The 19,942-nt window shown below is 41.9% G+C and overlaps 1 protein-coding gene across 1 annotated transcript in view; it reads right to left on the reverse strand.

Annotated features, from left to right (window-relative positions):
* The window catches only part of RTF1 (RTF1 homolog, Paf1/RNA polymerase II complex component), a 46,719-nt gene that overhangs the window by 5,892 nt on the left and 20,885 nt on the right, over positions 1–19,942 (reverse strand). The window contains 12 exon segments of the mRNA XM_048484351.1: positions 3,236–3,347; positions 3,614–3,709; positions 4,312–4,389; positions 4,960–5,017; positions 5,249–5,370; positions 5,948–6,025; positions 7,001–7,108; positions 7,214–7,301; positions 7,980–8,062; positions 9,000–9,177; positions 9,537–9,672; positions 12,820–12,931. Coding sequence (XP_048340308.1) covers positions 3,236–3,347; positions 3,614–3,709; positions 4,312–4,389; positions 4,960–5,017; positions 5,249–5,370; positions 5,948–6,025; positions 7,001–7,108; positions 7,214–7,301; positions 7,980–8,062; positions 9,000–9,177; positions 9,537–9,672; positions 12,820–12,931 — 1,249 coding nt within the window.

Consider the following 19,942-nt stretch of genomic DNA (forward strand, 5'->3'; position numbering starts at 1 on the left):
CAAACTAGGGCCAGGAATAATGGGTTCAAGGTGAAGGAAAAGAGATTCCACCTAAACATCCTGACTGTCAGGGCTGTGACAGTGGAATGCACTGCCTTGAAGTGCGGTGGAGTCTACTTCTTTGAAGGTTTTTAAAGAGAGTCTGGCTGGCCATCTGACAGGAGTGCTTTGATTGTGTGCTCCTGCATTGCAGGGGGTTGGACTTGATGGCCCTTGGGGTCTCTTCCAACTCTATGATTCAACAAGAGGTTCCCAACAGATATCGGATTCCCTTTTTTATTTGATTTCTATGCACAATAGTAATTTTCTACCCACAATGCACTGCACAGGCACTTGGCATTTTGCTCCTCTCTGCTATTTAGGCACCACATCTAGAATACTGGACATTTTCTCCACCACCATCCCCCTTCCCCACATTTATACCTTTAGCTCAAAGAGTAACTCCTGTTCCTAACTTGAGTAACTCTGCTGAATGTTGGCTGTTGCTGAATAGGAGGAATGGGGTTTTTTTCTGTGCTTAGACTTAGTACTTCTAGTAGTTGCTAGTAAGTTCCCCCTCCCATACACATCCCTGCACTAAATCCCTCAATAAACTCCATATTCTTTTTAATGTGGTTAATGTAGTCCCTCAGCTTTTTCCTGCTAAAACATTCAACTCACCACTACCTCTTTAGGTAGGAAATCCCAATTTTGGGCTTCATGCACAAACATGCAAGCCAATTCCCAAAGTATTCTCACATGTCTGTGGAGGTAACAGTGGAAATTGTATGCAAATTTAGCAGCTCAGAACATAAGAACTAGCCTGCTGGATCAGACCAGAGTCCATCTAGTCCAGCATTCTGCTACTCGCAGTGGCCCACCAGGAGCCTTTGGGAGCTCACATGCAGGAGGTGAAAGCAATGGTCTTCTGCTGCTGCTGCTCCTGAGCACCTGGTCTGCTAAGGCATTTGCAATCTGAGATCAAGGAGGATCAAGATTGGTAGCCATAGATTGACTTCTCCTCCATAAATCTGTCCAAGCCCCTTTTGAAGCTATCCAGGTTAGTGGCCATCACTACCTTCTGAGGCAGCATATTCCAAACATCAATCACAAGTTGCGTAAAGAATGTATGCCCCCTGGTTCTAGTACTGTGAGAAAGAGAGAAAAATTTCTCTCTGTCAACATTTTCTACCCCATGCATAATTTTATAGACTTCAATCATATCCCCCCTCAGATGTCTTCTCTTCAAACTAAAGAGTCCCAAACGCTGCAGCCTCTCCACATAAGGAAGATGCTCCAATCCCTCAATCATCCTCGTTGCCCTTCTCTGCACTTTTTCTATGTCTTCGATATCCTTTTTGAGATGTGGCGACCATAACTGAACACAGTACTCCAAGTGCGGTCGCACCACTGCTTTATATAAGGGCAAGACAATCTTTGCAGTTTTATTATCAATTCCTTTCCTAATTATCCCCAGCATAGAGTATGCCTTTTTCACAGCTGCCATGCATTGAGTTGACATTCCCATGGAACTATCAACTAAGACGCCCAAATCCCTTTCCTGGTCTGTGACTGATAGCATTGACCCCTGTAGCATGTATGTGAAGTTTGGGGTTTTTCTCCTTATGTGCATCACTTTACATTTTGCTACATTGAACTGCATTTGCCATTTCTTAGCCCACTCACCTAATTTATAAAGGTCCACTTGGAGCTCTTTGTAATCGTTTGCAGTTCTCACCTCCCTACATAATTTGGTATCATCCGCAAACTTGGCCACCACGCTACCCACCCCTACTTCCAAGTCATTTATGAATAGGTTAAAGAGCACTGGCCCCAAAACGGATCCTTGAAGGACACCATTCCCTACATCTCTCCCTTGTGAGAACTTCCCATTTACACCTACCCTTTGCTTCCTGTCTTTATACTAGAGTAGTCCCTTAAAGAAGCTGCACGGAAAGAGTACTATGAATCAGTATGGTACTGAAAGCAGCCAATATGTTAACAGCAGGTAAACTGCATGAATATAAGCTTTCAGCATTAAAAAATAGACTATCAAACGTGAGATGATATTGTGATAGCAAAGTTACAGAATATATGTATAGAGGCAGCAAAAAGGGTCTGGAGACTTCCAAAATATTCTGGTCACTATTCACTGATTTTATACCTTCAAAAAATCACTTAGGATTTCAATATTCCTAATGTATGTTTCCATAGTGTGCAACAATGTATCTAAGGTAGTCAAAAGATGTGTTCCTGGTGGCGGAAGTCAGTGTTTCATAATGCCCAGAACCTATTTCAAACACCCCAAACTTGCCCATGAGATGGGAATATTGAGCCACCCTTCTTTGGCATATTTGAAAACACTAACCAGTTCTATGAAATGTTCTTGGATCTTCTCTCTGTGAAAAGAGAGCTGCTCCTGCCTCTTACACAGCCTTAATTCAGTTTTTTCAGGGAAAAAGTCATAAGGTATTTTTTACACTAGTATGCTCTGGTGTAAATGCCCATATTGTTTCAGATAAAAATCACTGATTGCAAAATCATAGTTTTACTATAAGGTTGTTTAGTATCCCAGAATTGTTTACAGAAAGAAAACTTAAGTAGCAAAGGGCCACTCTGAAGGAATTTCCAAAAGGAAAAATGTCATAGAAAAATTTCCACACATATACAAGAAATAAATGCATCAGAATTAATTTCACCCCAGAAAACTGGTGAACTGATGAAACTAAATCGATAGTTAACAACTAAAACTAACTAAAATCCCACAGCATATGCACTTAAAACTAATTAATGCAAGAAGGAAAAGAAGAGGGAGAAACAGACTCATACATATCATCTTTAACAACTTTTAAAACATCAAAATAAAAGGACAGGAATGTCCTGGATGCATTGTGTGCTAGGTGCTGCTTCTATTTAACTGTAATGAATAAAATCAACATTCTCTCATGCCAAGCCAAACCAGTTTCTCTCAACTAACAATACAACTCCTGTATCTGATTAGAAACTGCCTTTTCCCTGCTCCTTCAGTTATCAGGAATAGGATACCTTGAACTAGCCTTCGATCATGTTTTCAAGTTAGGAGTAATCCAGGAGAAGCCATAAGAAAAGCCATAAACTGCACAAAATTCACTTTTCCTTTCACAAGCACTGGGCTTTTACTCCAAAAATCTGACATTTCACACAAGGCAACAGGAATCAAACCTTTCCATTTAGTTTCCACACCTTCAACGTTATGTTCTTCAGCAGCACCACCTACCTGAGCTGGGAACCTGGAGATCAATCTTCACATCAAAATCATGCACTTTGAAGAGGTCCTCGGAGAGGTCACTTGCTGATTTTGAATTCATATCTTTGTCTTTTCCCTGACTCTGAAGCAAAAAAGAGGAGGTTTTCAATATCATATAGTGCTAAAAGCTAAGGCAGGTGGAATCAAAAGAATATGTGAAAACGTATATTAAGTTTGAATGGTTCTGGGATGCACCAATCCTTTCACACACCAAAGAAAACTCCTCCTGTTTCCTGTTTATACACCTATAAAACATAACTACTTCACGTAGTTACAATTTTATTATAATTAGATGTCAAGATTAAAGTGTAAAAGCTTATAAAATAGCCAAAGGTCGTGTGTACTTACCTTGTTTACATCCTTTGGAGCATCTGGCAATACACCAGATCCGTATTTTGCATTCAATTGGGCAAGAATAGCAGCTTGGACAGCAGGATCTCTAGACTGTGAAAGGAAGCACAGATTTAGTATCAACTCAGTACACAAATACATATCGTACAAGAGAAAACATACATACAACTGTACTTGTTTTAGCGTACAAATTAATGCTTGTGTAGTCAGAACGATATGGGATGTCTTTCCAGATCTAGCATTTTCTGCAATTTTCAGAGTGACATCAATATTCTGGTTCAATTATACTGGATTTGGTTACCAAGATACCATTTTGCTAAAAGGAGAATATAATGCAGAGTTCCTCACTGAGATGGACAATGGATAGGACAAGGGGTTGGATCCTACAAGACATCAGCATTTAGCTCTTTTAGGGCAAGACTTGGTGCAAGCCTCTTAAAGTAAGGCTGGGAACGGCTTATGCTGATGTTGTGCTCTGTCTTGCACTAGCTGAAGGGGCAAATTTGCTATGATGAACTTAGTACAATGTTAAGCTAAGCAAAGGCAGGCCTTTGAAAATCCTTCCGTCAACCCAGAGACCATAGTCTTATGCTGATACTACTTCAGCATCATATGCAGCAAGGTAGGGATAGTTTTAGCATGTAAAGCCATTTTGACATATGAACTGTCTAAGATTACCTCCCAATTTTACGTACGTTTGAGACTATTGTGGGTTTGCACTGCCGCCTAGTAAATGGATCCATTTGCTGGTTTTTCATATTGTGGCTTTCCGCCTGAATAAAGAAATACAAAATATCCAGTCACCTTATTCTGCCTTGTTCTGTTTTCCTCAGCATTGCTCAACAATGTAAGATTATCTGCCACTACAAGGGGTCAGAAACCCCTTTAGCTTACAGTACTGCAACGTACACTACTTCTTGAAGTGTCTGAGATGAAACAAAAAGGCAATGAAAGACTACCTGCAAGAGATACCACTTTATTTGCATAATCTTGTTCTTAGAATCATAAAATTGGATGGGATCATACAGGCCATCCAGTCCAACATCTACGCCGACAGGTTTGTTTCTGCTGATGGCTGTTACTACATGCCATTCTACTGTGTTTATATCAGACACTAATGCCCTCAATTTGAAATCAACATAAAATTTCAACCTTGCTTGTCATAAAGAGAATTGTTTGATACTCTATAACACTGATCAAACTGCCACCCAAAAGGCACATGTAAAAAGCAGCAGCTTCTCTTGAAGCCCTGGAGAAGACACCAAATGTTTGGTTCAGGAGGCTACTTTTTCAGTGACCTTTCTACCTTCTATTTATACTTTTCCGTAATTATTGCCACTCACCACTAAAGCCTTTTCAGATTCCACAATGTTCCATTCTCTATTCCTCTGATTAATGTAACTGCAAAGGAAACAAAGCACAAGTATTAACACATCCCACAAAAACTCCCTCAAATTCTCGACGCACATTATTTCATCAATATTCAGGGGACAAAAATGAGCATTAATCATCTGAAGGCAAGATCAGTGACCACAGGATTCACTTTAGTAGGAAGAGGAGTCACAAAACGTCAGGGGAAGCCCAACTTGCGGAGTGCCATTTTTAGTCAACTATTAAATGTCAGGTACATACCTGATGGCTGAAATATTTTTTGTTCGCTGGCGATCCAAGGCCTCTGCTCTCTCCTCTAACTCATTAAGCTGATCTTGAATCTGTTTTGCCCTGTCCTGGTCTCCCAAGTCCTCTGCCATTGCCTTCAACAAAGATGTGGTTGTTAGGTCTGAACTATCCCCACAACGTCCATTATATGAGTCAGAGTTCATTAAAAACCTTACCATTATATCAGAATGCTAACATTAGATCAGGTAGTTCTATTGTTCATTAGCTAAAATAGGATGAATACTGGTCAGACATACATGGTAGGAAGAACAACCATCAGTGCAGTAAATTATTTTATCTTGGTTAATGGACCTGTAATTTAAGAGTGCTACCTCTTAAATTACCCTTTTTAGATTACCACTACTGACAGAGATATACCACTACTGGCAGTGATACAGATCTGTTAAGGCTGGTGGCTTTCCAGATCTAGCATCTGGCACAAGTTGAACAATATAGACCTTGTACCAAAATGAACCTCAAAGTAATCACTGAAAAATTAATCCAAGGAAGGCACAATCAAAGTTGGAAAGCAGCAAATCATTTAGTATGAACAGGAAACCTGGGAAAGAACTCAAATTAGACACTAGGAAAAAAAACCTGCATGGAAAGGCTTTTAGAAAGGCCATTTGCTCAAGGCTGCCTGAACCCAGCTGCAGGGTCATCTTTTTTTACCTTCTCTTTCAGGAGCTGCGTTTTCTTCATGGCATAGTTTGGGGGAGCTTTCCGGAATCTCTCTTTCTCTTTTACAATCTATGTAGGAAAAATGCATGGAGAACAGAATAAAACAAAATGCTTTCCAAAAATGACAAAGCCATCCAGCTTGACTAGGTTCAACTAGGTTGACATTCACTATATTCATAGAGATACAAGCCAAGGTCAGTTCCCATATCACTTACTTCACAGCCCATTTAAATATGTGCTTTCCTCCTTAACTTATGTACACTGTACTGGGGTAGTAAAGTTAGTACTTTAGAACTTGTCCATACATCATATATTGCATGTTGCTTGCAACTTTACTGGAGATTCATGAAGTGGTGAGAAATAACATACCTATAGGCAAAACTAATTTATTTTATAGGTGGATGCTGTGAGAGGAAAGAGAGAGGGAGAAGGAGAGAGAGAGAATGAGAACTAAAAATCAGACTAGGGCCTGGGAAAACCAGGTTTGAATCCCCATTCTGCCATGGAAACTTGCTGGGTGACCTTGGACCAATCCCACACACTCAGCCTCGACCCTAGCCAGTATTTGGATGGGAGACCTCCAAGGAATGCCAGGGGTGTGACATTGAGGCAGGCAATGACACACCACCTCTGAACATCTCTTGCTTTGAAAATCCCACCAGGAATCACCATAAATCAGCTGTGACTTGACAGCAACACCCCCCCCCCGCCCAATGCTGCAAAAACAAAATGAAAAATCCTTAATCCTCAATGCTTCACTCAAAACTACTCATAATGGCTCCTACTTCAGCTGTGTTCTGATCTTTTGCAAGGTTGGTGCAGATCCCTTTCTGATCTGCCTGCAACAGGAGCATCAAAATGGAATCCTGTCAGATTTTTGCACCAGGTTTCTTTCTCCCAAAAGTAAAACCTTGAGCCTATTTTATATTTACAGAACCAGAATTTGGCATCTGAGAACATTTCCTCTTTAAAACCTCACCTACCTTTCCATTATGAACCTTCAATTGCATGGTTCCAGCTCAAAAGTACATTTTCTTCATTTACCTCCTCAATATCCTGGTCATTAAACTTATAGTTGAGGGCTTCTTTGATGGACACTTCCTTCCTGTTTATTTCATCTAATGTGGGTAACTGCATCCCAGCAGAAAACATCTAGGAAGAGGAAATGTGCCAAACATCTTCAGTTGCTGCTTAACACTTTACACTATAATTCTTGGCAAATGATATTAGGAGAAATAAAGATTTCGAGAAACTTACAGCTTCCTTCCACTTCATGAATTCACTCTCGGTAAATTCTTGATTGGAGACAAACTCTAACCGGAAAACACGCTGATCATTGCCGTGCCTGTTCAACAAAAAATAATTTTTCATCAGACTGCTGTATGAAAGCAGCTGTGACCTTCTAATCTTAGGCTCATTCCGCACATGCAGTATAATGCACTTTCAAACTGCTTTCAGTGCTCTTTGAAGCTGTCCAGAATAGCAAAATCCACTTGCAAACAGTTGTGAAAGTGGTTTGAAAACGCATTATTTTGCATGTGCGGAAGGGGCCTTAGAGAGAAGGTACTGGTAGACAGGCATCCAGCAAAGGGCAACTCTACCCCTCATTGCTAGTGCTAACCATTCATCCATACAGCAGACTATACTGTGGTAAGTCATAGATGAGAGCTGCACAACAGAGGGTCATCAGGTGAGACTGTTCCTTTTCCCTCTTACATCGAAGGAAATGCTGGCAGAATCCAATCCATTATCAACCCTAATTCTAGACTGCTACAAGAAGAAAGTATTCTGTACCAGTGAAGAAATACCAATCAGGTACTTATAGAGCAGCACCCATACTGTCTCCTTTGCTCCAGTGTTGCAGATGTTCCAAGTTCTCCACATCTCTCTGAATGCTGGAGGAAACCCTTTCGAAATGTTTCTTACCAACATCCTGTTCATAAGAAGAGGTTTTGATGTTCATGTCTACTCTCTTATCTCCCAGGGAATATCATACCCTCAAAAGGAATCCCAGATGTCCTACCTTAGCTGTAATCCTTTGTTTGTCCTGGTACCTCCAAGTTGATAAACCTTTGCAGTTTCTACAACACCAGTTATTTCTGCCACCTATGGACAGAAGAGAATGAAGAATATGAAAACTGCATTTTTTCTAAGAGTGGAAAAGATTTGACAGTGGGCCGAATCTAAGCGGAGAGAGCACAGCAGAAGCAAGACTTCATGCTCACTGTCACGCTCCCAGTGATGTCAAAGCTGAAACGGAAAATTTGTATATCAAAACCAGACAAACTAATGACACCATTTAAAAGGCAAAACTTTTTTTTTTACACCCATGGAGCAAGAAGTTACATAAACCTCAAATTTTATTTATTAAATTGTGAATGTCAAGGTAATATATAAGGTTCCTGTATGCAATATTACCAGTTTCATGTGCCTCACATTTTAGGAACTAACTTTTAATGGTTTCAAAATCCTGAACAATAGTGAACAAGCAGGAACACTGAATATTTGCCGTTCCTGATGTTGTGATAATCCTCCCACCATTTAACTTGTCCAAGAATACTTGAGGAGGGGGGCTTTGACATCCCAAGGCCTTGCCTCTCTTCTTTGCCTTGGGTGCACTGCCACCACTCAAATTCTTCCCTGTACTCTTTCTGTTTATGGTCTGAGGAACAGAAAGATGCTGTGTATGTACATGTGAGCTGTACACACCACCTCTACACATGTCTACTAAATTACATTAGCCCAGTCAGGAAGATTTAGTCTATGCATGGAAAGTGGCTAGGAGCTTTGGGTAAGAAAAACAGTGAACTATTTCACTTCTTCCTGGCAGGTGAGGAAATGGTTATCTCCATCCTGCCCATTTGTCTCCATATAGGGAACCTATCTCTTCTCAGCTTAATATCAGAGCAGTTCACTGCTTCTTTTCCAGGAAGAGGGCAAACTACCTGGAGGCCAGTGTCTCTCATATGTTACTCAAGATATCCTGCATTTATCACATCAAATGGCAGTGGAAGTTAGGTCTCATTGTCAAAAACAAACTTACCCTGTAAACTGGTTTGCTGTTATGGTTTCCTATGCCAATGCGCACAAAGCAGCCTGTGACCGTCTTGGCAAAAAATGGCATGTGACACCAACGCTCCAGTTTATGTCGAGATAATCGAACCCGATTTAGCTCTTCAGGCAAAGACACTGGTTGTGATTTGGGAGGAATTTCTTCTTTTCTAGTACAGCAAAGGAGAAGACAGAAGACCATTCACACCTTCAGAGTCCAAGTTCACAGAGTTGTGCATTAGGTACCACAAACACAAGCTACACAGTCGGGACAATCAAGTTCACATTTCTGTGACAACATTCTGTGACAACATTCTGTGACAGACTGCAATTTCTGTGTTGACATCCAGCACCGAATACTACAATGCAAATGGTACAAGATAAAAGTACATCCCATGGCAAGAACTATTACATAATTCCAAGGGGAACAGACTCACTTGCTGAACACAGAATTTAGAGTTACAAACTCGAACTGGCGCAAATCCTTTCTCTCTTAACCCTCAAACACAATGATGCATTCTATACTCACTCTTCCTCTTCATCAGAAGATGAAGATCTGGATGAACGATCAGACTTCTCACTAGATTTATCATCTTCCTCCTCCTCTTCATCATCAGAGTATACTTCACTAGTTTTTAATGGCTGTTTCTTTGCAAGCAACTCTGCTGCAAGGGGTAAAAGAAAGATGACTTGAAGTTTTTTGTTTACCATTTCCTCTAGAAACTCCTTTAAGTTGAACTACAAGCAAAAGAGGTAGATATCCTAGTACAAATCTGAAATCAACTCTCATCTGCTACTAAAGAGTTATTTATTGAAGCAACAAATAATTATTTTCTTAAATTTTAATAGGCTTAGTTGCCTACATACAGGCTACAGAACCATGCAAGCAGTTTTACACACATGAAGGAACTACTGATGGCACAGGGCAAAACTCTGAAATTAAGGAAGTTATAAGAGCAACTTATGATACAGCATTGTGCTCTGCTGCCAGAAGGAAAATAAGTTTGAACCTTTTTAAAATTTAAAATGTTTACTTGTTTCTTATAATTGATAGCTAAACATATAAGATTGTATCCAATGTGCCACAAACAGAGCTCTGTTTGCAGAACAAACTCTCTGTCTTTGCCTCCAGCCCACTTCATCCCCACCCCAACACTGCCCCAAGGGGCAAAGGACCCCACAAGAACAGCACTGACTGTAATAATGGGGGGATGCAGTGGGTGTGGGGAATCTGTAAAAATTACCATTTGGGCAGGCACAGAACAAAGCAGAAGAAACAGACTAAAGCAGAAAGGAAGACTAGAAAGCAGAAGCACCTTGCAGTGTTGATTCCAAGCAGCACACCTCTACAAAAACCAGTAATGGCTGCAGATTGTAAGAGACACCCTACCTGGGGTCATGACCATTATGGTATCTAAAAATAAGCAATGTATGGTACAACATTGTCTGCAACAGCAAAACTATTAATATTTAAGATTGTACAGAATACTTTCTGAAGTTGTTTAAAGGCTTGACTGAGAGTTTTTCTTTCAGATTTTTTATTTTTATAGCAACACGTTAAAGTGAACTTATCAAAATTATAAACAGAAAATTTTGACTCAAATCAAAACACTGAGATTAGCTTTTTTCTTGGTGACTGACATCCACCTACTCCATTCCACTGTACAGAAGAATACAACCAACTGGACATCTTTGCAGAGTAGCTCTGGCTACAAGTTTGAAGGGAGCAGTACTTTAACACCTCCCAGCTTAGTTGCTGAAATGTTAATACAGTGCCATGGTGGTGAACCTATGGCACTCCAGATGTTCATGAACTACAATTCCCATCAGCCCCTGCCAGCATTGCCAATTGGCCATGCTAGCAGGGGATGATGGGGCTTGTAGTCCATGATCATCTGGAGTGCCATAGATTCGCCACCACTGATATAGTGCCATTATCATGCACAGCATATTACAGAACCAAAAAATATATCTGCCTCTAAGGAGCTTACAGTCTAAAACTAGTACACAGGAAGTAGAGGAAGTAGGGATGCAGAGGAGGGGATAAACAGGAGACAGCTCTGTTTGCTGTCAATACAGATGCTGATGTTTACTTTCATTAGGGGATGGATAACAATATGCAAGTTTATTGCGAAGCAGTTTCAAGTAAAGGGGGAAGCAACAGCTGAATTGCCTTGAAATCTGGGATACCTGGAAGGAAAGCAGGTTCCAGGGAGCATGAGTCTTTTAGATGACAGGGGAAGAAGCAGCTGGAATCATGATGCAACAGGATATAGCAGCAGAGATATATGGGGTTGGATCCTGTGTTCATAGATACCTCCTGAGCTCAACTCTCACCACTAGTCCTTTCCAAATCCAGGAAATCATCTTGCCTCTTCAGCTAGCCAAGAAGGGGACAGCTGCATTCCCTTCTCCCTCCCCACGGTGGTATCCCAACCTGTATGCAAATCCTGCAATCCCAGGAATAACATTTTTCAGGATTGGAAAGGACTGCTAGACTAGGGGGAAAGGAGAAAAGGTCACAAAGAGCTATGAAGGGATCCTCTGACTCCCATCAGCCAGTTTGTCCTTCAACAAAGAGACATTTTTCTTAAGGGGAAGCCTTTCTCCCTCAGAAAAAAATAATTCTGTATTGAAAGAAGTCTTTCTCTGTTGAACAAATACTTAGTAGGAGGATTGTATTCAACTGGGACAGCAATTACCCTTCTCCAGACATTCAAAAGGCATGGAAAAACACTCCGGGAATGGGGAATTACCCATCATTATGAGGGTGAAAAGGGGGACAGCTGTACAGATTGGATCCAACGGAGGATTTCTGTACATGGAAGGGAGAGGTGTTAATTTCTTCCCTCCCATTGCTGATTCCCAACTCTCTCTTCATGCTGTCCCTCAAGTGCAGCATTTCAGGGTAGAGTTGTGGCATTTTAGGGCTGCAGTGGGAAGGAGAAGGTGAGAAAGGTATGCTCTACTTATGGAAATCCCTTTTTCCAGCAGAAGCTGCTGGGCCAAAACCTGTACGTTTTGGGTTTTTTTTTTAGTTTTTCTGTTCAATCATTACTGTTGCGACAGTTCACTACACAAACTTGATTGATTTGTGCAAGGCATTCTGAACTTTATGAAAGAGCAAATTCCAAAACCTGTTATTTCAAGCGTGGGTGGATAGCAGTAATCTGTAAAAGTACTGACAGCACTGTGACAATTAAGAAAGGAAGAGCAGAGACAGACTACAAAAATATTTTAAATATGTACTGGGAAGAAAAGAATGCTTCCATGCTTATGTGCTTTGAGACAGATGAATAGATGAAGGGAATTAGCATTATTTAAAAGTGAATATAATTCCCTTTTGGGGATTTCATTTCAAGGCACATGAAATTCAGAAAAGAAGATGTAGTAATATAACTTCGAACTGGTGTATTTTACTAAGTGAAACAGTGGTTATAATCAACCCACTAGAGAAAACACATTCTAGTCTCTGAATCACAACCCAATATAGCTCATCTCTAGCCACAGGGAGGTCAGAACAGCCATATCTCTTCAATCTGGACAAACTAAGTTTATGAGATCACTGCATTTAAAGCCACGTGAAATTATGGATTAAAATCATGCGGGCAAGAAAAATATAAAGCCAGGCTATAATTCCCAATACAATACACCCTGCCTCTTGGGACTAATATCTAAAGGGAAGGACCTTACAGTGATATGTACAAAGAGAGTTTCTAGGCATCACGTGGTAATCATATTACATGAAAGAGAAACGAACTGTCAGTTTAAAATCAAGCAAACAAAATTTTGGGCATAAACTTTCAATGTACCTGTCCTATTTTTCCTTTTCTCTCTCTCTGCTTTCAGTTCTTCCATGGCTTGGGATTTCTTATCCAATTTTTCATCTCGCTTTGAGCGCCGCTCTTTATTATGCGACATTACCTGAGAAGAACACATAAGCCTCTTCAATGCCTAGTTCCAATTCAAGCATGAAAACAACTATGCACACTTCCATGTGGACTAGAATACAGTGTGAAGATTATACCAGCACAGCGTGGGAATAGCCATTTACACAGAGCAGAATTACGCTGAATAACCAGAGAAATCCAGACCAGAAAGTAATGAAATTACAAATGGCAGATCTGGAAGAAGAACCACATAATTTATGGACAAATAAAATCTATGAGGAGGAGCCAAGTAAGCTACATAAAAAAGAACCATCCCTCCAAATATCCCCACTAATGTTACCTACAGAGGCTTCTTACAAGAATGTGAAGAAAAATACTGATTTTATAAGGATATCATATGATAGACATTCAAGGGGAAATAGAGCCTTGGTGGGGGGGGAAAAAGGATGAAGGGGGAAAAATACAATGGCTATTATATTTTCAATTAGTTTCAAGACTAAGAAAGAAAATAATACAGCAAGAGCTGCAATAAGGAGTAAGACAGAATTTGAAAACGTGATTACACAGCAAAAAGAACATTTACTAGCATGGGTTTATAAATTATTACTTCAATTTGATGCAGAAACAAAACACGTTAAATCATGCATGGTCATATGGATGCAAAACTTTGAGGAAGAAAATTTTTTCAACAATGGTATAAAATTAACAGCCAGCCAAATATTAAGAGAAGAATGGTAGAAAATATTTTATGGGTGGGATCACTCCTAAGGATATCAAGAACATGGATAAGAATTACACAGGGAATTGTTGGAAATGTAAACAAGCGGATGATTACCATATGTGATGGATGTGTAGAATTTTATTTTTAAATTGGAAAGAAATTCATGCAGAAATACAGATAATTAATTTTTTTAAGACCATGTTATTAGACATATTGCCAAAAATATTCAAAAAATCGCAGAAGAACTGTTTTGATATTTGATAAAGGTGGCCAGAGTGGTACTTGAAGCAAAAATGGAAGACACAAGAATGCCCAGGCCCAGAGATTTGGAAAAATAAGCTAATAGTATGCAACTATGGCAAAATTAATGAGAAGTAACCAATCAAAGAATTTCAAAACAATTTGAAAGCTTATTATTTATATTATTCAAAAAAGGGTGAATTGTGAAGAATATCACTGAAATGATGTGCATAAATGAACAAAAACCTTCATTATAGACCATTTTGAAAAGGGGTGAAGGGATGTAGACACACTATGAAAGATATTATTCCAATTCAGTTTTTATTATGTACAACATTTTTTAGACATTTATACTAGTAACCATTTCAGTATTTTACCTGTTTTAGATTAGAATTTATTATCAGTAATAGCCATTTTAGTAATTGTTTATTAATTTTTATATAATATGTATAATTTTGTTTTCTCTCTTAGTCTTTAGAACTAATTGTAATTACTGTTTTGATTCCGTTTTCTTTTTTTCTGTTCTGTTCATTTATATCTCCAAAAATAAAAAATTATCAGGAAAAAAATTCATGATAACAAATGTTCTTCATTCTAATGAAGAGAACTTTGACTCTCAGAAGCTTATTCCCTGAAAATCTTATTGCCCTCTCAGGTGCAACTCAACTAGAATCTAGCTATTCTTCCTCCAGTATATGAAGCTCAGCTGACATTCTAAAAATCTGCTTTAACCATCACTATTTGCTTGTAGATGATTCTTGATCCCAAGAATCATCTACAAGCAAATCTCAGTATCCCCCGCCATATTCTGAAGATAATTTTAACCAACATACGCACTTGTTATTTGGTAGAAACTTATATGTTTCAAACTATCCTATGAAAACAATACCTTAGACTTACCTGTAAAGATGTCTTCTCTACAGTAGGTCACACCCCCAATTGTTCAGGCGGGACTATGCAAATTTTTGCACCCTCTCCCAGCTGACAGGGGCCTGACCTCTTCAGTATAGCCAAGCACTAGCCTACCCCTCTCTGGAGATAACTGTCCATCAGACCTGGTTAGTCCTGGATAACTTCACCCTACTGTAGAGAAGACACTTTCACAGGTAAGTCCAAGGTATCATTCTCCTACAGTAAGGCTTCAGTTATCCAGCTGGTTATATACCAGAGCCACATTATGGGAGGACTAGTAATCATAACGACATATTTCTCAGATGGATAGCACTCAATTGTTTATTATAATCCAATTTGATAATACAACTGTTAAACAACAATCCTCTTTTCCCTCCCCACCTTTTAAAAATTGTTCCAGAACATGCCGTAACACTCTCCTTTTAAACCTCGCCTGCGCTGACCTCTGCTGGTCAAGCCTATCATAGCGAACAAAGAAAGAAAAAGATGATCAGATAGCAGTCTCCCAGATCTCCACCACTTAAGCCCTTTTAGAGAAAGCTGCTACCCACTGACACTGAAAGTCGCTGGGATTCATATGCCAACTTTATGCAAAGTCTGATCTATTTGGCAGTGGAGGTTTTAGAAGCTTTCTGCCCCAATTTATTTGAACTATATAAAATAAACATGGCATATGATTTTCTGAACTGTGCTATTCTCTCTCTCTCTTTAGGGCTCTACACACATCCAAAGTATGCCATCCCTGTTCTCTGTGGTGTGTTGGATGAAAACAAAAATCACTTGCTGGTTACAAAGGAAGTAGTCGAGACCTTGGGAGTGAAAGAGGGGTTAGTCCTTAACACCACGGAGTCTGTGTGGAAAACATACAATTCCCTCCTGAAGGATAATGCCCCTCCTTGCCAAAGGAGGGCTACTAGGAAGGCTACCTTCCAGGAAAGATGTTGGAGCTCTTCTTCCTGTAGTGTTTAAAAGGGAGAACCCATTAACCCCCTTAGGACTTTACCCAAATTTCATGAAGGAAAACTGGCAAACCAGGAGAGCTAGCAGTTCTGCTCCCTTCAGGAATCTCTTGATAAGAGTGTGGGAAGAAAAAGAGAACCAAAACCTCTTAACCTCAAAATTGCCACCAGGGCAGTTACTTGACATCTTAGCACATTATGTCTCAGCCCATACTTCCATCCCTCAAAGAGGAACTTTACAATGTCCTGAGGAGAAGGGTTCAAGGGATCCACTTCTGCCAAACTGCCCTAAATCTCCTAAACACTAGCCAGCCACTGTTGTAGATTTCTCTGCTGCAACACTCCAGCCCTGAATCATGAGGTCTACAACTTCCCCATGCAAGCCCATAACCGTCTAGGTCTGAGCATTCAATGTCCAGGCCACTAACTGGACCCATACAGACTCTGGATGAAGTATTGGATAGTGGAGTAGCAGGTCTGGAACTACCAACTTGGAGAACCCATTCCTCCTGGGCCAGTGAGGTGGTATCATAATCACTAGAATTCATTTCAGTCTTATTTTCCGTAATTCCCTTCCTTAATTAGAGTTAAGGGAGGGAATGCCTAAAGCAATCCCCTTGGCCTTCTCTGTTTTAAAGCATCCACTTCCTCTGAATGTCTGTCCGGGAGAATATCTCCTGATCTGATGGTTTCTGTGTGAGGCAAACAGATCCAAGATTGGCTCTTCCAACCTGCCTACCATCTCCTGTGTGAGTGGGCAATTCACGTGGTCAGCGTAAGAACGAGACGAGACGCGGAGATAACATCTGGTGGAGATCGCCAGCAGCGGGAGCCCGGAGGGTCCGTGTTCCTAGCCCGAAGTCTCCAGCATTCTTTCGTTCCTGGCACCTTTTATTGTTGTTATTCTAGCCAGTGTAGGAGAGGAGGGACCCGAGGGGAGTTCGGAGAGCGGGGAGGCGGAGATCATCAGTGTGATGCATGATCTCACCTGGCAGCTACGCGGCTTGAGGAGGAGAGGCGTAAGCGTCTGGAGCCTAATCCTCACCTGGGGGGCAAGACCATTTGTCCCTAAGCGCCCAGTGATTTGGAGCGGCCAGACAGTTCATGACCCGTGACTCGCCAGGGGGGGGATGAGGAGTGGGGGAGCTGGGTACGACCAAGAAGGCCGTAGAAGGTCACGTTAAGGCGTCCCAGCGTTCCTGCGAAGCTGCTGGGTCAGCAGTGCATTACTACATCTCACCTCCTTTTACATTTTAGAAGAGAGGACCCGAAATGCTAAGAGTGGGAGGATTTAAAGGGGCAGCTTGTCTCCCTCCATGCGTCTAGTCAAGCTGACCGAGCTGCTTGTGCTTACACATTAGAACTTGGTTCTTGCGGGGTAAAGGGGAAATTAGCAGGGAGCTTCTTACACACGTTACAGGCACATGACCAGACACACACTGGAAGCGAAGCAAGATCCGGATAGCGAGGCACACAATTAAAACCAATGCAGAGCTGCACAATAGCACTTAACCATCCTCCGGCAGCCAGCTCCAGGAGGGCCACGACCACCAATGGGGCAAAACATCATATTTCAGGATTAGATACAACTTCTACTTGCAGCTCGTACGCATTTCATATGGATCAATTGGGAATTATCAGGAAGATTAAAACAACACATATATTATATACATTCTCACAACCTTGGATGCAATACAATAGCAACCAAATGAAATCAATAGGCCGACCGCGATTATCTAGAGTTAAACGGCAGCCAGGGATTCCCTGCTGCTTTCGGAGGCCAGGGCATCCAGGAGCAATGGAGGTGGAGTTGATGGACTTAGCCAAGGAGCACAGGCCAACCCGGCCAACCGAATGTCTTAGTGTTACAGGGAAACAAGTCCGGGGACTCCCACAAAGGGGAAGTTGGCCGAGGGAAACACACCCGCTTGGCATAGAGCAACGCCCATTAACTCCGGCAAAGGGGGGTCGAGAAGGAAGAGCCCGGAGCTGATGGCTGTGCCCAGGCTTCGAGGGGTGAAGCCTGAGAGGCAGAAGCGACATGGTGAGAAGCCGGTAGCAGAGAGTTCCGGCAGACACGACAGGCGGGAAATGCAGCAACAACAAATAACATAACTTCTAAAAAAAATTAAGGCATGCAATAACTTCAACCCAATAGTTGGTTTACAGTAAGCAAATAAAGGCATGGCTAAACTTGATACATAGAGCTGGATGATGTAATGCGGAAGGGAGACCAACGGCCGTGGTTTACATAATTGTCCAATGCATAGCTCTTGCTGTTTGACTACCAAAGCGCTACAGAAGCTGATGGCGTTAGAGTCCATGGATTTCTCAAGAAGCGTGGGAGAGCTACTGATAGTCTTTAGCATTGCAGGTTCCAGTGATTCTCCACTTGAAAGCAAGGTTGTGAGGAAGGCGTGTTCCTAACAATATTCCAAGGACTGAGAGACAGCCGGAGAGTTCCAAGGGTTAATCTATCAGGAATGTCCCTGGCTGCAACTCAAGCACTTCCAGCCAGAGGCGGACAGAGAGGGAGAGAGGAGAATAAGCGATTGTAGATGAGGAGCAGCAACACGCTTAGGCATCAACCTCCTGAGCCACAGCTGGCCCAGGCTGCCGTTCCCCCCCAGGGGTGGCCCAGCCCCCCAGCGGGGCTGTGATCCTTGTGGAAGAAGAATGGGTGTGCTGAGCTCCAGAGAGATCCCTCCCATCTCGGCCCAGGCTGGGGGCAGCCTTGTCCGGACCCCGGCCCTCTCGACCCAGGGCGTGAGCGGGGTCGGATTCCTCCAGGAGGCCAGCCTCCATCTCGAGGATGGAGCTGGCCCTGGCATGGCTGAGCTGGACTCCTGTATGGAAGAGAAAAACCAAATGCAACGCTTTTCCCCAGGGTTTCGGCGTGCTGGCTGAGTTAGATCCTTATAGATGGCGATGGGAAAGCTGAGCCCTGAGTGGGAAGCGAACTGAGCAATCTTTTGATAGATAGAGAATAGAGAAGAGTACTTTGGATATGGTCTGCTGGATGAGGGACCTTGATTGGAGTGCGATGGGGGGGGGAACTACTCCCCTTTCTTTTCGTTTGTTTTGGCCAAGCTTTGCGTTGTTAAGAGCGATCAGTTGGCCCCATTCCGACAACACGATCACTCTGCAACATTCAAAGGCGTTAAGAGATACAAGGCAGGGAATTGCCGAAGGCTTAGGAGAAGGGAGAGGTCATATCCAAGGTGGGATGTTTGTTTTGTAAGACAAACAATCCCAATCACACGTCTAAAAGGTGTGGGTTTTTTGCAAAAGCAAATTCGGAACAATTCACAATTATAGTCATATGCGTAATATAGCATCTATAGGAAAGATATAGAGAAGATGCAAAGAAAACAGTTCCTGGGCTTCAAGAGGGTTTGATCACAGGAGCAGAATTGAGAGGGGTTTGCAAAAAAACCACTTTATCAGATCCTAGATCTAGAGGTGGGGTGCGTCAGCCCGTACGCCCATTAGAAAGAGTGGAGGGTGTGCAGAAAGGAAGGCAGGGAAGGGGTTTGGAAGTCCAGCTCTACCTTCCCCTCCCGTAAGGGAGACTTTTGGCGGTCGTTAGGCTTCGCTTCCTACCTTCACAGCCCAGGGAGGCTGTGTAAAGATAGAGTGTGGCTGAGACCCCCCTTGGCACTGCTGACTATGCCAGGGAGGCTCAGCAGAGAATGTGGGAGCATAGAAAATGATTTTGAGCTTCATATGTAAACTCATGCGCCACGCATACCGTGTAGCCAGTGTAGGCTCAAGATGGGCCAGAAGGAAAAGGTTCTCAAGGAGAGGCTTTGAAGAAAAGTTTCGAAGGTTTAAAACTAAGATGGAAGGCAGCTTGAAGCAGGAGTCCCCATGTCGGGTATCCTGGGGAACACCTTACGAAGCTGTGTCCCGTTTAAAATGCGGATGCTGTAATGGTGAGAAGCCTTTCTAACAAGGCATTAGCACACATAATCAGAATGGAGAAAACTTTAATTGAAGCACAAAGGCATAGCTTAGAAGCAATGGAAAAATCCCCCCTATGAGGGGAAAACTTTTAGGGGTCTCTTGAAAGGGGCAGAGACATACAGAACATACATAGGGCATACAGAGCACATATAAAGTAGCGAGGGAGGAGTTGCAACTCTGATTTGAGATTTTGCTCTCTCTGAGGTGCTGAAAGCGATTTTGCTACCACTCGGGAGCTTTGAGCTTA

Source organism: Sphaerodactylus townsendi, linkage group LG02, assembly GCF_021028975.2.
Source record: "Sphaerodactylus townsendi isolate TG3544 linkage group LG02, MPM_Stown_v2.3, whole genome shotgun sequence".
Taxonomy (NCBI): domain Eukaryota; kingdom Metazoa; phylum Chordata; class Lepidosauria; order Squamata; family Sphaerodactylidae; genus Sphaerodactylus; species Sphaerodactylus townsendi.